This window comes from Vidua chalybeata, chromosome 11 (genome assembly GCF_026979565.1).
Source record: "Vidua chalybeata isolate OUT-0048 chromosome 11, bVidCha1 merged haplotype, whole genome shotgun sequence".
In the NCBI taxonomy this organism is placed as follows: domain Eukaryota; kingdom Metazoa; phylum Chordata; class Aves; order Passeriformes; family Viduidae; genus Vidua; species Vidua chalybeata.
The window spans coordinates 2,230,992-2,248,819 of record NC_071540.1 but is presented as its reverse complement, the minus strand read 5'-3'; the positions used below and the strand labels follow the sequence as shown (position 1 = coordinate 2,248,819).

The 17,828-nt window shown below is 42.6% G+C and overlaps 1 protein-coding gene across 3 annotated transcripts in view; it reads right to left on the bottom strand.

Annotated features, from left to right (window-relative positions):
• The window catches only part of GARRE1 (granule associated Rac and RHOG effector 1), a 59,963-nt gene that overhangs the window by 8,839 nt on the left and 33,296 nt on the right, over nt 1-17,828 (bottom strand). For all 3 annotated transcript variants that reach the window (XM_053952693.1, XM_053952692.1, XM_053952691.1), the window contains 8 exons: nt 12,922-13,128; nt 10,476-10,616; nt 10,098-10,193; nt 9,806-9,967; nt 8,767-8,925; nt 4,217-4,314; nt 2,844-2,969; nt 1,386-2,371 (listed from right to left, as the gene is read on the bottom strand). In XM_053952693.1, the coding sequence (XP_053808668.1) occupies nt 1,386-2,371; nt 2,844-2,969; nt 4,217-4,314; nt 8,767-8,925; nt 9,806-9,967; nt 10,098-10,193; nt 10,476-10,616; nt 12,922-13,128 (1,975 nt within the window). The remainder of the gene's footprint in view (nt 1-1,385; nt 2,372-2,843; nt 2,970-4,216; nt 4,315-8,766; nt 8,926-9,805; nt 9,968-10,097; nt 10,194-10,475; nt 10,617-12,921; nt 13,129-17,828) is intronic.

The following is a 17,828-nucleotide window of genomic DNA, read 5'->3' as shown; positions in this document are numbered from 1 at the left end:
AACTTGAGTAAGTCACATTTTCCAAGTACCACTTTCTACATCCTTGACATTCATCAAATGGAATAAAACTACTTGTTTAATGTAGAGCGAAAGGAAAATACTATAGAAATAGAATGGATTCAAAATGCTGAGAATGTCAGTCATTTGCATACCAGCTTTCTTTTCCCTACACACACATGGACTTAGTGCTTGCTGAGAATAATTTTGTCCTTCCTTAGAGGCTGTGATAATCCTTAAGTCTATACTCTAAGTATGTTTAAGTAAGATGATGCTAATTCAGACTTACAGTTATTAAGCAAGAATGTAACTATGGTGGCTATTTTTGCCATAGAAACTAGACTAATTAATCAACTAAGTTGATAAAATAACTATAATAATTATGAGTCAAAGGAGCTGGTTTGAGACTCCTACACATTCCAAACACACAGACGAGTGCAAATGAACACGGGAAACTGAGCCCTACTTTGATAAAAGGTTTCCCTGTTCTCTGCTCCTCCCTCCAGGCAGTTGCCGTAAATGCACACTACAACATTCCTGCAGCTGTGTTCCAGGCCAACAGAAGTTACATTTACAAAGTAGCAGCTGTGTAAGTTGTTCGTAATACTACCATCAGAATCACACAATCACAGAATATTCTGAGTTGGAAAAGACCCACAAGGATCAAGTTCAGCTCTCAAGCCAATGACCCACATGGGGATTCATCTCTTAAATTCCACGGTCAATTTCTTGGTCTGTAGCTATTTGTTTATGACTCTAAAATTTTATTTCAATTCATCTATATTTACAATTTATTGGTGGTCCAAACACATGTGGCAAACCTCATGGCACTTGCTCTTAAGTCTCTAAGCCTTTGACATCCAAACTTTTGACTGCAGAATCAGCTGTGGAACAGGAATCAGTATGACTCCCAGGGAATTGGGGAGCAATGGAGGGAAAATGTGGGGATATGGGAAAGATGCAACCCATGGCTGTATCTCCAGGTTACAAGACTGCTAAAGAGCAGGAAGAATAATTCTGTCGAGAGGGAACACACCTGAGCTCAAGAGTTTGATTTTAAACGGTTTTACAAATTACGTATAGGAGGAACATAATCTCTAAGTATCTTTTCAGTACTCTGCTGTGCTCCATATAGGAAAGGTCAGACTACTACAACTGGAAAAAGAAACAAGGAATTGGTTTCCATTCTTGCTTATTAATGAAAGTTTTAAGATCATCTTCTGTTAAAAAAGCAAATAAGCACATACACAAGTCCCTGCTTGCACTGGTCAGCACCCTTACATTCAGTGGGCAGCACGGGGAAATGACAGTTATTGCCAGTAATATTTCACAGTACTCTTTTACAAAGGAGCCTTAAAAAAAAGCATAATAAAGGAAAAGACACACACCTGCAGGGTCAAAAGGCAGGATTTCTCCCAACATTCCAAACACTCCATCAGTTTGGTCACGATTTGGCCATGTGTTGTTTCTAGGTCCTTGTGGTTTCTGTCCTAACATCTCTGCCATCATATTGTCCATATAGCTGCTCACAAGACCCAAGCTGTACAAATCAGAGCTTAAATCTGAAAAACCAGGATTGTTCCATTGATTTATATGAGACAATCCAGCCCCAACAGCCGGAGCTTGCTGCTGTGAAGAATTACTGAGCCATTTGGCAGGTACACGTTGCTGTGGTCCAATAGGTTGAAGCAAGTGTTGGTAATACTGCATTTGCTGCTGCTGCTTTTGGGACTGCTGCTGGGACAAGCCTTGCTGAGGAGGATGCAGTGGGGTGTGAGACACAGACTGCGGCTGCTGTTGAACTGCTCCTGACTTTTGTTCTGCTGCTGTAGAGGATGCAACAGAGTTCCTTCTTTTCACCATCGGAGAAGTCTGCTGGGATTTGCCCATGTTAAAACCAGACAAGAAATCTATAACATCTTGCATTTCTTGGTCAGTTGGTAAATTCATACCTTTGTCATCCTTGCCATCATCTGGTTTGAAGAAGCTGTCCCGCCTTTCCACTAGGAACCCATTGACGAGCTGGTTATTTGTGCTCTGCACTGGCTGCAGGGCATCTGCGCTCCGAGGTAAGTTACCAATGTTCAGGATGTTCTGCAACCGTGCGTCCATGGTAGTGGGCATTTTAGCTTTCTCCTCTGAGCTGGAACTTATGAAGACGTTTTTGGAAGGTGTATTGGGGATTGAGTAACTTCCTGTGTTACTTGTACTAGTGCAGGAGGTTTTTTTTGTAAACCGTGAAGTCAGTTTTGAGAATGTCTTTTGCAGACCCCCTGAAGATTTGCTTCCATTCCCCGATGGCATGTCAACTTGGCTCCCAAATTCTGAGATTTCACGCTGTAACTGGATCTGAATACAAGGCAAAGCTTGCTCTCTGCATCAATAAAAAAAACATGTATATCAAACCACCTAATACATAACTGAGTTTGTACTTTGGGGGAAAATGCGTATTTCAATAATAGCTCAAGAAAGAAACAACAGTAAAGGCTGCCAAGTCCAGTAGCTACTTCTTATGGTAACAAAGCAAATTATTCCTCATATTTGCAATACTTTCAACTCCTTAAATTTTAGTTGTGCTTCAAGACCTAAATGGAGACCAATTTCATATAAATCAAGTATTTTTGTAAGAGAGAAGCAAATACTTTTTAACCTTGGATAAGCTGCTGGTTTGGTTTTAAGCACTCTCTCCTGTATCTCTGGATGTACCCAGAAAGTATCTGTGGGGATTAACACTGTCTCACTCTCAGTTTGACTCCTGTTTTCCCCTTCTGATGAGCTGGCACTATCAAATCCCTCAGCACAGATTATTCAACGACAGCTTAGTTTGAACTAGAAAAGAGATGTACCTTCCTTCCTTCCACCTGTGTGTATCAAACACAGCAGTATACAGCACATCTACCAGCCCCAAAGTCTTCTCCGGATCCAGACTCCTCTGTAGCAAAGACATTGTTGCTGGATCTTCTTTCAGACACCTGTCATCATTGAGTTTAAATTAGAAATCAAAATGCTCATTTTTTTACATTAAACAATTCTGCCATATTAGTCAGAATACAGAAGGCCAATCGCTGCACTCCTGCAGAACGACATGGGAATGCCTAGGGGTTCCTGGGCTGCAGCCTGAGCTCTGGCTGCTGTGGAACACAGAGCTAACCTAACTGCGAGGTTCAGCGCTACAGTGTATTGAAATCGTCACTGACAAGAGCTCTTTAGCAGGCACAGTTCAGGCACAGCAGCAACGGACACAGAACACACAACAGCCATTTCTGGAATAGGGCAAGAGCCTGACACAACCAGCACATGCCGAGAGCCTGAGCCTGGCAGGGTCCGCGCGGAGATGGTTCCGCATTTCCAACAGCGCGCGGCGGATGTCCCTGAGCCGGGAGCGCTGGGCTTGCGAGGTGCTCCCCGCGGCACCGCGGTACCGCCGAGCGCCAGCAGGCGGCGCTGCCCCCGGCAGCGAGCCACGGGCAGTGCGGACAATCCCGGAGCACCGGGACACACAGACAGACGCTGACAGACACACACACAGTGACACTGACACACACACCGCGACACTGACACACACTCCTTCCTTCCTCCCTTCCTAGGAAACAGCACCAGGACACACATCATACATACATGCATACCCAGCAGCATCACTAGGAACAGGCTGCCTCTGTAAGGAGTCAAGTGAATCAAATGTGTTGCACTGAAATTCCTAACACTGACTCCTTCCAGGCTAGAGACAAGTGCTACCACTGCTTCCTGTTCCCACTGTTTTGAACGGGAAGAATTCCTCACAAACTGCAGATCAACCATTCTTTACTAGGCAGTCACCTAAACTGGAAGAAACAGCATCTCTTGGAGCCCAGAGGTCCCCGGTTCACGATAGCACCTAAAGAACAGCCCAGTGAAGAAAGAGCAAAGGCTGTCACATTAACTCAGCTGATTCTTGGCCTTTCTGAGCTACAGCTGGGACCTGCCAGGGTGGAGCACAACAGGAGTACCGGTAGGTTATTATTTTTGAAACCTTCTCTTTTATTATCAAGCTTGTACATTTTCTACAAGTCTCAGTGCCCCAGCACTGCCTCTCTTGCCTTGTGTCCTACAGAGGAATGGAGGTGTTCAACCAGTCCAGGTAGAGATGCACAAAATTGTGCATGTTCTCTCTTCCATTTGTACTGCAACAGTTTTCCCCACGTACTTCAGTCACAATCTGCAATACAGTATTTTTATTTACCATGTTGATGGAACTTGCACCACAATTCTGGATCCTTCTAAACTTATCTGAGGAGCATAGGCTTCTTTATTTTCAATCTGTGCCGTGTCCACAACCACCTAGAAAACAAAATAAAAGGGAAAAAAATTTAAGGATTAGTTATTTTATCACCCCTAGTTAAACTCCAATAATCTCCCCTCCCAGTCATGCTAGAGATATAAAAAACCCAAAATAAAACCAAACCAACTCACTAAATCATTGTGAATTTATTTTAATATAAAATTAGTTTAGTACAGAAACCTGTATTTCAAGGACTTCGTTCTTCTCTGTTACATCCTGTAGTAATGCATCACTATGTTGTTACCAGCTGCTCTGCCTCCCTGCTGGTGGTTCTCAGTGGCTCCACACAACAGCCCTCATTTTTGAGAAGTTCAGCAGTTACTACGTTAAGAGCTCCCAAACACCTACTCAGCAAAATGTTTTAAATAATTTCGCTGTAGTGCGTGGTATGATATAGACAAGTAATATCCAGCCAGAAACCCTTCAAAATTCCTAACATAAATCCCCCCTTTCAAGGTTATAAAATTCCACACCAACATGTCTCTATTCTACCTAATGAAACGGTACTAATATTAATTCCTAATTAAATAAAGAGAAACTGTTCAGTTTGTTGGACTCTGAGCCATCTGTAAGATGTCATGAAGACATAAGGAACAGGAAAGTCTTGAAAACCAACCCTGTGTCATGAACCTTTCTTTTTAGACAATGGAAAAGGAATGGATTCACTTCAGCTTCATTTAGCCGTTAATTTACTGATAGTAAGTTCCATATTTGGTTCAGGCCTTCTGTTGTTGTCCAGTTTGCGTGGGTTGGCCTTTTTGATCATTTCCATAATTTCCTATTTTGGTCATGCTGAAACAGCAGCTTTTTGGCAGCAGTCAGCAGTTCTTGCTTCAGTGACTAGCAGATTGGCTGTATCATTTATCCTTGAAATGGCAAATGTCCTCTGGTATAAATAAGCCTCAAGGGACATTATTGACTTTGTTGCCATCACCTAACCGACACTGGTCCTGCTTCTAACTGGTTGTCTGTTACTGGGTATGAAAAAATGCGAAACATAATGCTGAGTTTCTTCTCTCTCACTTCAACAAAACCATCAAATAACACTTAATCATAATTATTTCCCACCTTTCAAATATTTTAGCATAAGGCCTTCTTTTTTCCTTCAGTCAACTCTAAGCATTTGCCCAGGATTATTAAATTTTAAACATGTCTAAGCATGCTGACAAAAGGCCACACTATCATCCACCCTGAAAATACCTCTCACCTTGTAACAGGACAATTCCAGTAGTCTTTTCTTGGTGTTTTTATATTTTCATTTTATTTAATTTGGTAAACTGCAATTCAGCCCTCTTGCGGGGTAATTTATAACTGTGATAACAGTTAATAACTGTTAATAGATAACTCCATATAACTGTGATAAGGAGAAATGAACTCAGGAGTGATTGTTTTCAACTCCCAAGAAAAATATGGTGTGCACCTCAGACCTGAAGTCAGAAGTAAAACTCTGATTTGTGCAGGCCTGTGCCTGGTTCTGGTTGTGGTGCATGGTTGGTGTCCATGGTCCAGGCTTTGTTGGGGTGTTCCTCCCCCAGGACAAATCTTCATTTCTTCTCTTTGCAAAAAGCTTTACATTTCTCAACATCTGTCAGAGTCAGGACATCTAGGATTTAAGCTTTACTAGGGGATGTAGTGCTCCTGCAATGCATGTTGGTTTTTGCTATGGGAAGATCTACTAGCACAAAAAAAAAGAGTTTTATCTGTTAACCTCTTTGCATAAGGCCAACTGGAAGTTTTATTTCTGCTCATCCACTGAATTCAGCTATTTGAATGTACATCATTTTTATTCAAACATGCAGATTTCATCAGCTGACCCAAATCTCAAAATGCAATTCTGATTATACACATGCTAAGGTAAGAACTGAAAATCAGCACTTCAAATTATTGATGTTAAAAAACTACAGCCCAAAATAACCAAGGAAACTAAGTCACAACTCATTGTGCTTTCCACACCTAATGAGTTGTTTCTTAAAAGGCACAAGATAGGTTAAAACCAGTGAGACTGTCAAGTAATGTTTTTTCCAACTGGGCATTTGAGATACAGATCCACACACAATTATGAATGAATGCAGACAGCCCACTATCTAAAAGCAGTACACCAAAGCCTACATAATACTGTGCCATGATTCATTTATCTGCCTTCTTCACAAAATAAACCTAAAATAAACATATCCTCCCTCCCCGCCTGGTGGTGCTTAGAGAACAGCTTCCTGTACCTCAGACATCCATTGTTCTTGTTTCACAGGTGCTTCCTCTCTCCCTTCCACCCAAAGAACTCTTTAAAGACCCAAATTACAATTTCTTGTCACTGCATTAAGCTACATACAAGCATAATTAGATGTTGAAAAAAAAAATGGAACACAGTTTATCAAGAAAAACCACAACCCTCATCCCCTTCTAAACTGTAACAAATCAAAGTGAGAATGACGGAGAGCAGGCTTGCAGGTCTTCTGTCATGTGCACAGCTCATTATGTGTCTTTGAAGAGTGAAGCCTGCTACTTTCAAAACCTGAGGTTCATGCAAAAATCTTTGGAGACATTCAGGACCCAACACAAGTGAAACTCCATAGCACTGTCATTTGGGAGAATGTGTAAGCAAGTTTTATAGTGACACTCTCCAAAACTGATGACGAACCTGAAGAATGTCAGTGCTTCAATTAGCAGCAGGTCTAACTCGTTATTTCTAGACTGAGGGACAGCAGATTTCCAGGTTCCTGAGTCCAAATGTGCCTTGTGCCACTCCTCAAACCCCCTCGGGGCAGGCCATGGATGTGCACAGCATTGAAACCCACTGGAAAGGAAATGGTGGAAGGTGCAGCATCCTCCCAGGCACTCCTCATCCAGACACTCAGGAGCCACAGCTGCTCCTGGATTACAGCACACTCACACACGGCTGCTGAGCATCTCCTTCCTCCTTGGCCTCATTTCCTGGACCTCACTGCTGACTCCCAGCATCCTACCACCAGCTGTGGCAGCTGAAGACACAATCCCATTTACCCCTATCCTTTTCCAGTCCTCCCTGTATTTACTAGTATTTAATACATGTTTTCTTTCAAAACACCTAAGTAGAAATTTGATAGATCCTACTATTCCACAGTTTCTCTGTCCCTGCAAAAATACCACCTTCTTATGCCTCCCTGTAAAATTTCTCAGACAAAGCACTACCATCTCCTGCCCTTCAACCCCTGTATCTCAGGAAGTAAGGACTGACAGCAGGGGCACTGCTGCTATGACAGTGATGAGCTGCACCTTTGATTTTAGGCTGCCATTGTATGAATAGTCAGATGAATTCCAGTGTCATTTCAACCTACTTCTCTAACAGGTATTTAATATTAAGGGACTATCTACTATCTGATATCTAGTATCAAAGGGATCCTAATGTAGAAATATTTGGCAAATTCATAATTTCCAATTTATAATTCAACATTATTGGATAACCTTTTAACAGTACCAAAAGCATATAGTTTAATTTGCTAGGATGGAAGGGTCTAAGTCACCTAACCAGCTGTGTGATTTGTCTGAAAAACAGAGTTAAAAAGATGCAGCTATTTGGGTCTTTTAATCACAAATGAATTACAAAGTCTTCATGACCCCCCATCACCTTGAACAGGGAATCAGCAATGAACAAGCAAGAAGCATTTAACTCACTGCAGGTTAAAGACAATTCAAAGAATACTTGACAAAACTATCATAGGCTACAGTGTACCTTTATGCTTGCATTTCCTTCCTATGTTGAAGGTGCAGCCTTTTCCCCTACTCACAGTAGTCCAAAAAACCTACATGTCATGCACAAACACTTCACAAAGTGCAGAGATTGCAGTAATTAGTCATGGGAGCACAAATGCATTTTCTTATCAGAGTATGTTCCAAGCATCTATTTTTACCAGCTGCTTAGATACTGTAAATTCCACTGGTTTTCTTCCCCTCAAGAACACGTCTATAGCAAGGCATTTAATTCTTCTGTCCTCTGTTGGAGATGTCAGGTAGCATTACCTGGTGCAGAGACTTGCTGGTTTATGCTGGGCACTAAACTCAGCTTCCAACCAAAGCAGAGACGAAATGAAAAAAAGATGGCAAGTTTTGAAGCTAATTTGAGAGGAGGTAGATGTGTTTTTGGGTCTGTTTAGTTTTTTTTAACATGGTCATCTACAGATTTGAAAGTATTTCTATTTCTCTATGAAGTAGAAGTTTCATTTCTGGTGTTCTCTCTTGAAACAGAGACCAGGAAGCACCTGGTGCATTCTTCTGTTCCTGTCAACTACGGACACCATCTACAGACCCCCATTGTACAAGGACACACTTTGCTCAGAAATCAAGTTAATTGCAGCACTAAAAACAGAGCAACGCAGAATAAGACACTGCAAATTAATTTCTAAACTCCAAAATACCTAGCTTCTCTTCAGGGTGTTTACATAATCTTTGTTTTCCTAAGACTGTGGGTAGTCACCTACCAGTCCAGCCTGGCCAAACAACAGCTGCACAGCAGTTTTGCAGGCTCCTCTCCATGTGGAAGGGCAGACCTGGTTCAGCACTTCAGTCACGGGAGAGTCGTCCCGGGGTGTGAGTCCATTATGGCATCCGGCTTCCTTGATCAACTGCAGCATTGTGTGCTGGAAAAAGAATAAACACTCTGTCCTACCCAACATATGATTCACAAATGGTACCACCAATGCTTCCAGATGGGTTTGTCATTGTTCTACATGCTTCTCAAACAGCTATAATGTCTGCAACCTCTCAACAGTCTTATATAACTAGGAGAGTTCCACTGCAGAACAGAAATATGGAAGATTGCTGTTTGGAACACAATACTGCTCCAAAATCATAAACAGTATTTCTGCTTATAGTCTTGCAAACCAGTTTAATCAAAACTACAAAAAGCACTGCAAAGACAACAGAAAAGCAGCATTTTGAGCAACTTGTTATTTCAACTCTTTCAGAAGCAAGGAACTGGGTTTGTATAAAAAAAAGCCGAAGTGCTGATTAAAATTGCCCAAATTACTTCTGAATTGACAAATTTTCCATTTGTTTATACTGACATCAAAAGGAGCTCTGTTACAAAGTATTTTTTCAAGTACTTCCCTTAGTACCAGGCTGGGCTGACTTATTTGTGCACCTAAGAAGATGAAGGTTCTGATACGCATCACTGGCTGGGGAATCTGTAAGGGCTCACTTTCCTCTGTACTTCTTCATAGCTAACACATCTCTTTTCACAAAGTTCACAGACTCACTGCATACTAGATCTCTATGCCTGTTATGCCTGTACCTCTCGTATTTGACCAAAATTGCTCAGGTTGTCAAAATGTTATCACAAACAGGTGCAGCCCTACCATGTTATCAACATTATGTAACCACAGCAAGCCAGGCTGAGAAAAAAGCACTTTTAAACACAGGTTTGGCATGGAACTTCTATTACTGTTGTTCTCTACATTTTAATGAATTCTACTCTTTCTCCTCCCATCTTTACTTCTGTGGTTAATTAGGAGTTATTACCGTTTTCAGCTTCAGGTTTTCTGCTGCAGACTCATTGAAGGAGATTCCTTTCAGAAAATGGGATCCAATCTGGACAGGGACAGTGGGCAGCTCACACTGAATAGGCTGAGGTGGAGTCTGTCTCCTTCCTGTTTGCTGAGCTTCAGCTTCACTGCAGCAGCCCTGAAGAACAGATCAAACAGAAGAAACAAAGACATTAGAAAATCCTAACATGGGTCCAAATGTTTGTGTATTTTAAGTACCCTTTTCAAGGTGAGGAGGGATGAAAGAGAGCAGGTTTAGCAGATCCTACCTGAAGACTTGCTTCAATTGCTTTTGGGTTCAAGTGGAAGCCAGCCTTCATTGCATATTCACAATGACCCAAGCTCTCCAGAGCCACTTTGTAAGCCTAACATTAAACAAAAAGTTGAGATAGCACAGGTGTATCACCAAGGAAGCAAGCACACAGTCACTGTGTCTGGGTACAGCCAGGGATTGGTACAAGGATTTACCCCACTCAGTTCTATGGCATACACACATTTATCATGTAAAACTCCAAAGCTGTAATTCCCAAATACCTCCGAGCTGTCTGTGGTACACAACTGTGCAGGAACACACTCCTTCCCTATTTCACTCCTTGACCCACTGACTGTACTACATGCACACGAAAGCAGCAGACTTGAAAAACCACCTGCAAAGCACTGTCAATTTTCATGTTTAGCTCTTTGAGCTGATGTTCAGGGATGGCCACACTCTGTGAGCAGAAAAGCTGCTGAACTTCAATTCCTGCCAAACATCCATCACAGCCTCTTTCTCGCAGTCGAGATGTGGCCTGTAATGTAAAATAAAAATCCAGGGTGAGGAGGGTCAGCATTAAACCAGGCCAGGCTTAATTAAATTTCAAAAAAGGGCAAAAAAGCCCACAGACTTCAAAACCTTCTACAGGAGATGAGAAGCAGCACCTGGGGGAAAGGATCTGGAGGAGACTTTATTATCACTTACTCAACTTCTACTGCTACTTTGGAAGCAGAACTGATGTAACCTGTACAGCACATGGGTGTTAGCAAGCACTTGGCTTCAGCATTGTTTGCTGTTACTATTTCAGGTCCCTGTCAGCAGCAGGGATCCTGTTACACAGCCCACACCATGGCTGTGGTTACCTGAGGATGGACTCATAACTCCAACATAAACAGAAAATATGTTTAATCATGTCTACAAGCACTCCTGTGCTCATAGGATGATACAATTCATAAAGTTATGGGTGATTACTGTGGTGCAATTTGAGAAGTGCCACACAACAGTAAAACCAACTGAGCACAGCAAGAAAATAGCTTTGTGTAATATGATTTTGAAAAACAAGATACAAGCCAAATATCTACTTTTAGCTGTAAAATCCTACATCATTGAGCAGGGTAAAGCAAACAGAAGTGAGTTATTTTCCAGTCTAGGAAGGAGTCTTGCTCTAAAGCAGGATGTCCAAACTGGGGGCTACAGCCAATGGACAGACAGAGGCTCACCTCACAGACAGAATTACTGCATTTCCCAAAGTAAACCTTAAAGAGCAAAACCAGTTTTGAGCTACTGACAAAGTATCACCTTAAACTTCACTCTGAAGCAGCAGCGTTCTCCTACCAGAGAGGCTGATTTTATAGGAAATCAGTGAATTGCCTTCCACTCCAAAGGAAATAATTGGCAAATATTTCAGTAGTTCACATCCCCCTTCTATCAGAATTATTTACATTAGTCTATCTACAATTATGAGAGAGAGATTTTATTTATTTAGAAACCACGTATTTTTCTTATGCTATCCTGATACCCCTACACAAATACTCCAAATCAGTCATTTCAGTCAATCAAAAATTGAGAAGTTTCTTCTATTGTTATTTTGGAACTATGAAGAATCTGTATTTTATCTCTCTCCTCCCCATGTATGTTTAATACAGGATTTGATGAGTACAATACTTGTACAAAACTATTTTGAAATACAGGTTTTGTATTTCTGAAAAACAGAAATAGGTGAAGTGGGTTGCTCAAAAGGTAAAAAATAAAGTTAAGGTCCTTGATTCTGTGAAGCCAAGTTTAATTTTAACCACAGTTTAAACAAATTAAACAAGTTAAACTAGAAACTGTAGTAGTTTTAAGAAGCGAAGTATATTATACATAAAATTAACTGCTTTTATGCCAAAAAAGTACAGCTATACCAGGATTTTGAACCTGTTACAATTATCTGTAATACACCTAAAGCGCTCCCAAATCCCTATTTTATCTAGTGAAATATATTTCTGCTGCAGTAAAAATCACAAATAATCCCTCTGCATCCATGTATTCATTTGCTTCCCTGTACCTTGCAGATGTTAGTGATAAATGGAGACCCTGACAGGATTTCTAGTCAGGATGACTAACAAGCCGTGTGGGCCAAATGAGACTGCACAAGCACATGCTCCAAGTCATCTGAACTTAGGGAAAACACACACTCTGTGTCTGAATCCATTCTGACCTATCAGTCTCCAGGCTTCAATAATGCCAGGGAAAGCAGAAAACCTCATAAAACTGAATGTCTTTATAAAGTACTGGTTTGGCTGGCAAAGTAATGATTCCACACATGACAGGTATTTCTGAAAGTACAAGTCCAGAGAGTGGCACATTTAAGTAACATGGGTCACATTTCAACAATGGATGGATCAAGCAACATCAAGCTTAACAGCATGAAGACAGAAGTGTTAAAAATTACCATAAGGATTTTCAAGTATAGAATAGAATTTGTGCTCAAAATTTGACAGAAATAGATGTTATCTAGATTATTTTTCATCAAAACTTTGCTCTGTTTTCAAAGACTTGTTGAGGATTTTATTTTTAATTCCCTCTGTTTGCCCTATTTGATAATAACAAAAATCTGTTTGCACTGCTTGTGCACTCCTTATGTACAACCCTATCACAAAGAAAACTTTACACAGGACAAAGATAGTGTAATCATCACATGAGTAAAATGAGTTTTAGTGTCTGAAACCAACTGTGCCACATTCCCCCCTTCAAATGCAGCATGTTTTTAAAATCAGGTATTTTCTTCCTTTATTAGGACTCCCAGGCTGACTTGAGGTTTCACTAAATCTACTTTGCTTACAGCAAGACCTCCATACCTCTGCTGCTCCTCTCCATGATCTTATTGCATCTTCCAGCTCATTTGTGGGGCTTATATTTGAGGTTCCAGTCCCACTAATGTTCTTCCTCTCCTGAGCTACAGCTTCAGCAAAGCAGGAGTGTGCCACTGGCTGGACCTTCTGCAAAGCTTGTGACAGGAATTGGAAGTGGACCTGCATCACTGTCAAGAAACATCGCCCAAGTACCTGTGAGAGACAAACAAACCACTTTCAAGCACATAGAGGAGCTCATGGAAGTTTCCCTTCTTCCTTTTTGTTTGGTGTTTGGGGTAAGGAACTATATTAAACCCTGATTTTTTTTAAATTAAAATAATTCTTCAGATCATAAGAAATATACAATATTTAAACATTTACTTAAAATAGTAAGTGGCTAAGTGAGCATTAGTTTCTATGAATGCAGGGGACACCAGAATAATTTTGAGTCATTTTTAGTTCTACATTCAACTCCTGACTACTTGATGGATGAAAAGCTTGCTCAGTTACTTGGCAAAATCAAGCACAAAAATGGGAATAGCATATTACCACAAGGACTAAGTCAACACCAAAACCCACCTGCATAAAGACCTGGCTGAATTTCTGATAAAAACCCAAAACATGAATAATTTTCAAACATTAACACAAAATGCAGGAGCTGGCCAGCAGTTCACCCTTCAGGCAGAGTGGTAAGGGGCAGGCAGTGGGCATCAAGAGCCTTTGGCCCCATGACCCCACACATGATGGCCAAAGCTGAAATGTCCTGTTGGCACTGTGTGACAGAAGTGCCTGTGGAGCAGTGCAATGGCTCCTGCCACGCTCCTCAGCACTGCCTGTGGAGCAGTGCACAGCAATGGCTCCTGCCACGCTCCTCAGCACTGCCTGTGGAGCAGTGCACAGCAATGGCTCCTGCCACGCTCCTCAGCACTGCCTGTGGAGCAGTGCACAGCAATGGCTCCTGCCACGCTCCTCAGCACTGCCTGTGGAGCAGTGCACAGCAATGGCTCCTGCCACGCTCCTCAGCAGTGCCTGTGGAGCAGTGCACAGCAATGGCTCCTGCCACGCTCCTCAGCACTGCCTGTGGAGCAGTGCACAGCAATGGCTCCTGCCACGCTCCTCAGCAGTGCCTGTGGAGCAGTGCACAGCAATGGCTCCTGCCACGCTCCTCAGCAGTGCCTGTGGCACAGTGCACAGCAATGGCTCCTGCCACGCTCCTCAGCACTGCCTGTGGAGCAGTGCAATGGCTCCTGCCACGCTCCTCAGCAGTGCCTGTGGAGCAGTGCACAGCAATGGCTCCTGCCACGCTCCTCAGCAGTGCCTGTGGAGCAGTGCACAGCAATGGCTCCTGCCACGCTCCTCAGCACTGCCTGTGGCACAGTGCACAGCAATGGCTCCTGCCACGCTCCTCAGCACTGCCTGTGGAGCAGTGCACAGCAATGGCTCCTGCCACGCTCCTCAGCAGTGCCTGTGGAGCAGTGCACAGCAATGGCTCCTGCCACGCTCCTCAGCACTGCCTGTGGAGCAGTGCACAGCAATGGCTCCTGCCACGCTCCTCAGCACTGCCTGTGGAGCAGTGCACAGCAATGGCTCCTGCCACGCTCCTCAGCAGTGCCTGTGGCACAGTGCACAGCAATGGCTCCTGCCACGCTCCTCAGCAGTGCCTGTGGAGCAGTGCACAGCAATGGCTCCTGCCACGCTCCTCAGCACTGCCTGTGGAGCAGTGCACAGCAATGGCTCCTGCCACGCTCCTCAGCAGTGCCTGTGGAGCAGTGCACAGCAATGGCTCCTGCCACGCTCCTCAGCACTGCCTGTGGAGCAGTGCACAGCAATGGCTCCTGCCACGCTCCCTCAGGAGGGCCGAGGCAGGCAGGGGAGCAGGGCTCCCTGGCAGAGGGCAGAGATGCCACCCTGCATCCCCCGCCCCCTCACTGTGCCCAGGGACACTCGGCCATCCTGGGCACCACGGCACAGCAGAGCTGCTGTGCCACAGGACTCTGGGGCAAGAACAGCAGTGCCAGCACCCAGGGACACCCTGCGGAGCCAAGGCTCCCGGGGGTCGCACTCCCTGGGCAGGAAAAAGCTGACAAGTGTAAAACTAGAGAGCTGCAGAGAAAGGAGGATTCTCCACATCACTGCAGAAAGTATTTCAAAGCTATTCAAAGTGTTTCTTTTATGGAGTTTATCACACAAAGCACTTTAAAATGTGTATTTGACTTTGATTTATTAAAAAAGATTCAACTTGAATTCCATTTTAGGAATAATTCATAAAATACACAGATATTGTACAAAGCCATCACACCCTGGAGCCATTAAATCATCTGCCTTATTTTCAGCTACATTCTTCTGGATTAAAACTATTCAGACACAATGTATCTTCCTGGCAGGACTCTCCAGTCACACCAACAGTTATATGCATTTACTATCTACTTCACAAGAACCAGTGGTGGCAATGCTTTTTTCCACTGCATTCAGACTCCTTTTGACATTCCATTCTGGTTCAATCACTTCCCTTCTTTGTACAAGGCATAGAATTAAACACTTTTGCTACTTTGACTGACCTCTGAAAGAGGAGCTTGCCTTATTAAAAAAAAAATAGTCAGCAAATGATAAAATGAAGAAAACTCCCAACTTTCCTGGGTATGAGATTAGAAAGATTTATAAGAAACTGCAGGAAGAGGCAACTGGTGATCTGAATTATTTCTGTGCAGGAAGAATGCAGTTCTCAGGGGAAGATGAAACTAGCACTCATTAGGAATTTCAAGCTGATTAAATTTCAAAGAATATTTAAGGTACAAAGGTTGAAGCTTCCCCAGCCTGGGAATAATGCTCAAAATAAACAAATTATTTAGGTTTTAAGTAGCAGCACAAAACATTCCTACTTATAACTCACAATGTTAAACAGTGAAGATAAATAGTAACATCTGGTTTACTGAACTTTTATTTTGTTTGAAACAAATCCATTTCAGCCTTCCTCCAAAATGGGCAAGGATGGTTTAAACTGCTTCACTGTCAAAGTGGTGGAGGATTTTTGCACTGTTAAACACTCCCTTTGCATGGATGGTACATGCCAAACTCATTTTAAAGCTTTAAAGAGCTCACTTGGTCAGATTTTCTGCCAAGGAGCCCAACTTTGCCTTACCTGACCTCCCCCACCAGGGCTGGGCACCGACCCCAGTGCAGAGCAGACAGGGAACCTCTGCTGCACATCCCTGAACAGCACCAGCACATGGATGCAGCTTTCCACAGTCACAGACACCACCACGTCCTTTTCAAGTGTATTTGCCCTACTTTCCCATGCACAAGGGTGTGACTCTCCTCCTTCAGACCAGAATAAGCACAAACCCTACAAACTGTGCAGGAATCAAAGCTGAACTGGAATAATCTCAGGTAGCAACCAGTGAGATTTCCCTGGGAGTGGTGATGTTTCCTTCATTTCTTAGATTCATTAATATTGCATAATGAGGTCTTCAGCTTCCAAACTTTTTGTCCTACAGAACACAGCTCTACCACATTGACTTCCCTGACCTTTATCAGGCAGGACAGCTGTTTGTCTCAGCAGAGCCTTACCTGAAGGAATCTCTCTTTTCCTGCTCAGGCAGTTGGAAGCAATGGGACTTTTGGTTGGAAGCAATGGGACTTTTGGTTGGAAGCAATGGGACTCTTGGTTCCCTACCAACGGGAGCACCAGGTGAGAGTGTAGGTTACTCTGTCCCACTTTATTCTCCTAATGGGGGCACACAATCAACTTTGGAATATTCCACTGGACAAGTACACAAAATTGCCACTTTTCATTGCTAAACAGGGATGCAGTACAAACTGCCTGGCAAGAAAATCTCGTACAACAGATTCCTTAAAAGAGAACACTACCAGTAATAAAGTCAGCAAATAGCAAGTGTCAGTCTTCCACACTTGATACAAACACTGGCTTGCAGTTCTTCAAGTGCCACTTTATGCAGTAGAACTTTCTTCTTTTTCCCTCTTTTTTTTTTTGGCTATTTCCTTAAACAAGCAGAATGCTCAAAAAGCCAAACACCACAACAGAATTATTCTGTGGTTTCCCTTAACAGCCTCCTTGGTGGCACAGCCTGGCTGCCACTGAACTGGTGTGCCCCATTATGAGCCAGCAACCTTCCTGTACATTTACAGAAGTAAGCAGAGTATTACTCATTTTTACTACCTAGCAGTTCCCTGCAGTTCCAAAGAGTGATCTCATGAACAAAACACCTCAGTCCTGCCCATGGGCTGGAATCACCTGCAGGATGAACTAGATTCCAGCAGAAGCTGCAAGACTTGGGAAACCCAACAGACTCATTTCTTCCAGTAGTGACCCTAAAAGCCACTCATGATAATCTGATCTTGACAGCTACTGAAGTGGCCACTATCATTTAGCAGAAAAACAATTAAGTGTGAAGCATTTTAAAAATAAAAAGCAGCAATTAAAACGTAAGACAAAATATTTTTTTTGTTACTAACAGTTCCTCAACACAGAAGAGTCTGGAGCCAATCCCTGAAAATCCCAGGAAAGAATAATTTTTAAAATAGTTAAATTTGGCTTTACAATGTTGCTAAGAAAAACCTACATTTAATATTTACTCAGACATTTTTGTCTCACAAGATTCTTGTTCAAAAAATCCTAGGCTATTTTATACACATAAAAGCCAAAAATTATCTCCATTTAATATAAAACAGAGCATCCAAGAATATATCTGGTGCCCATCCATGCTTCCATTTGTACAGGAAGGCAGCATTGACATTCCTCTCACTACTACCACTTGTAAATCAATACACAAGCCCGGTGCAACTAAAAGTAATTCTTCATATTTCGCAGTACTGAGGCTTCTGCAATGCTTCACCAGAGATGGGGAAATATACTTACTTTTACCAGTTTTACTCCTCCCTATGGATTTGCTTTA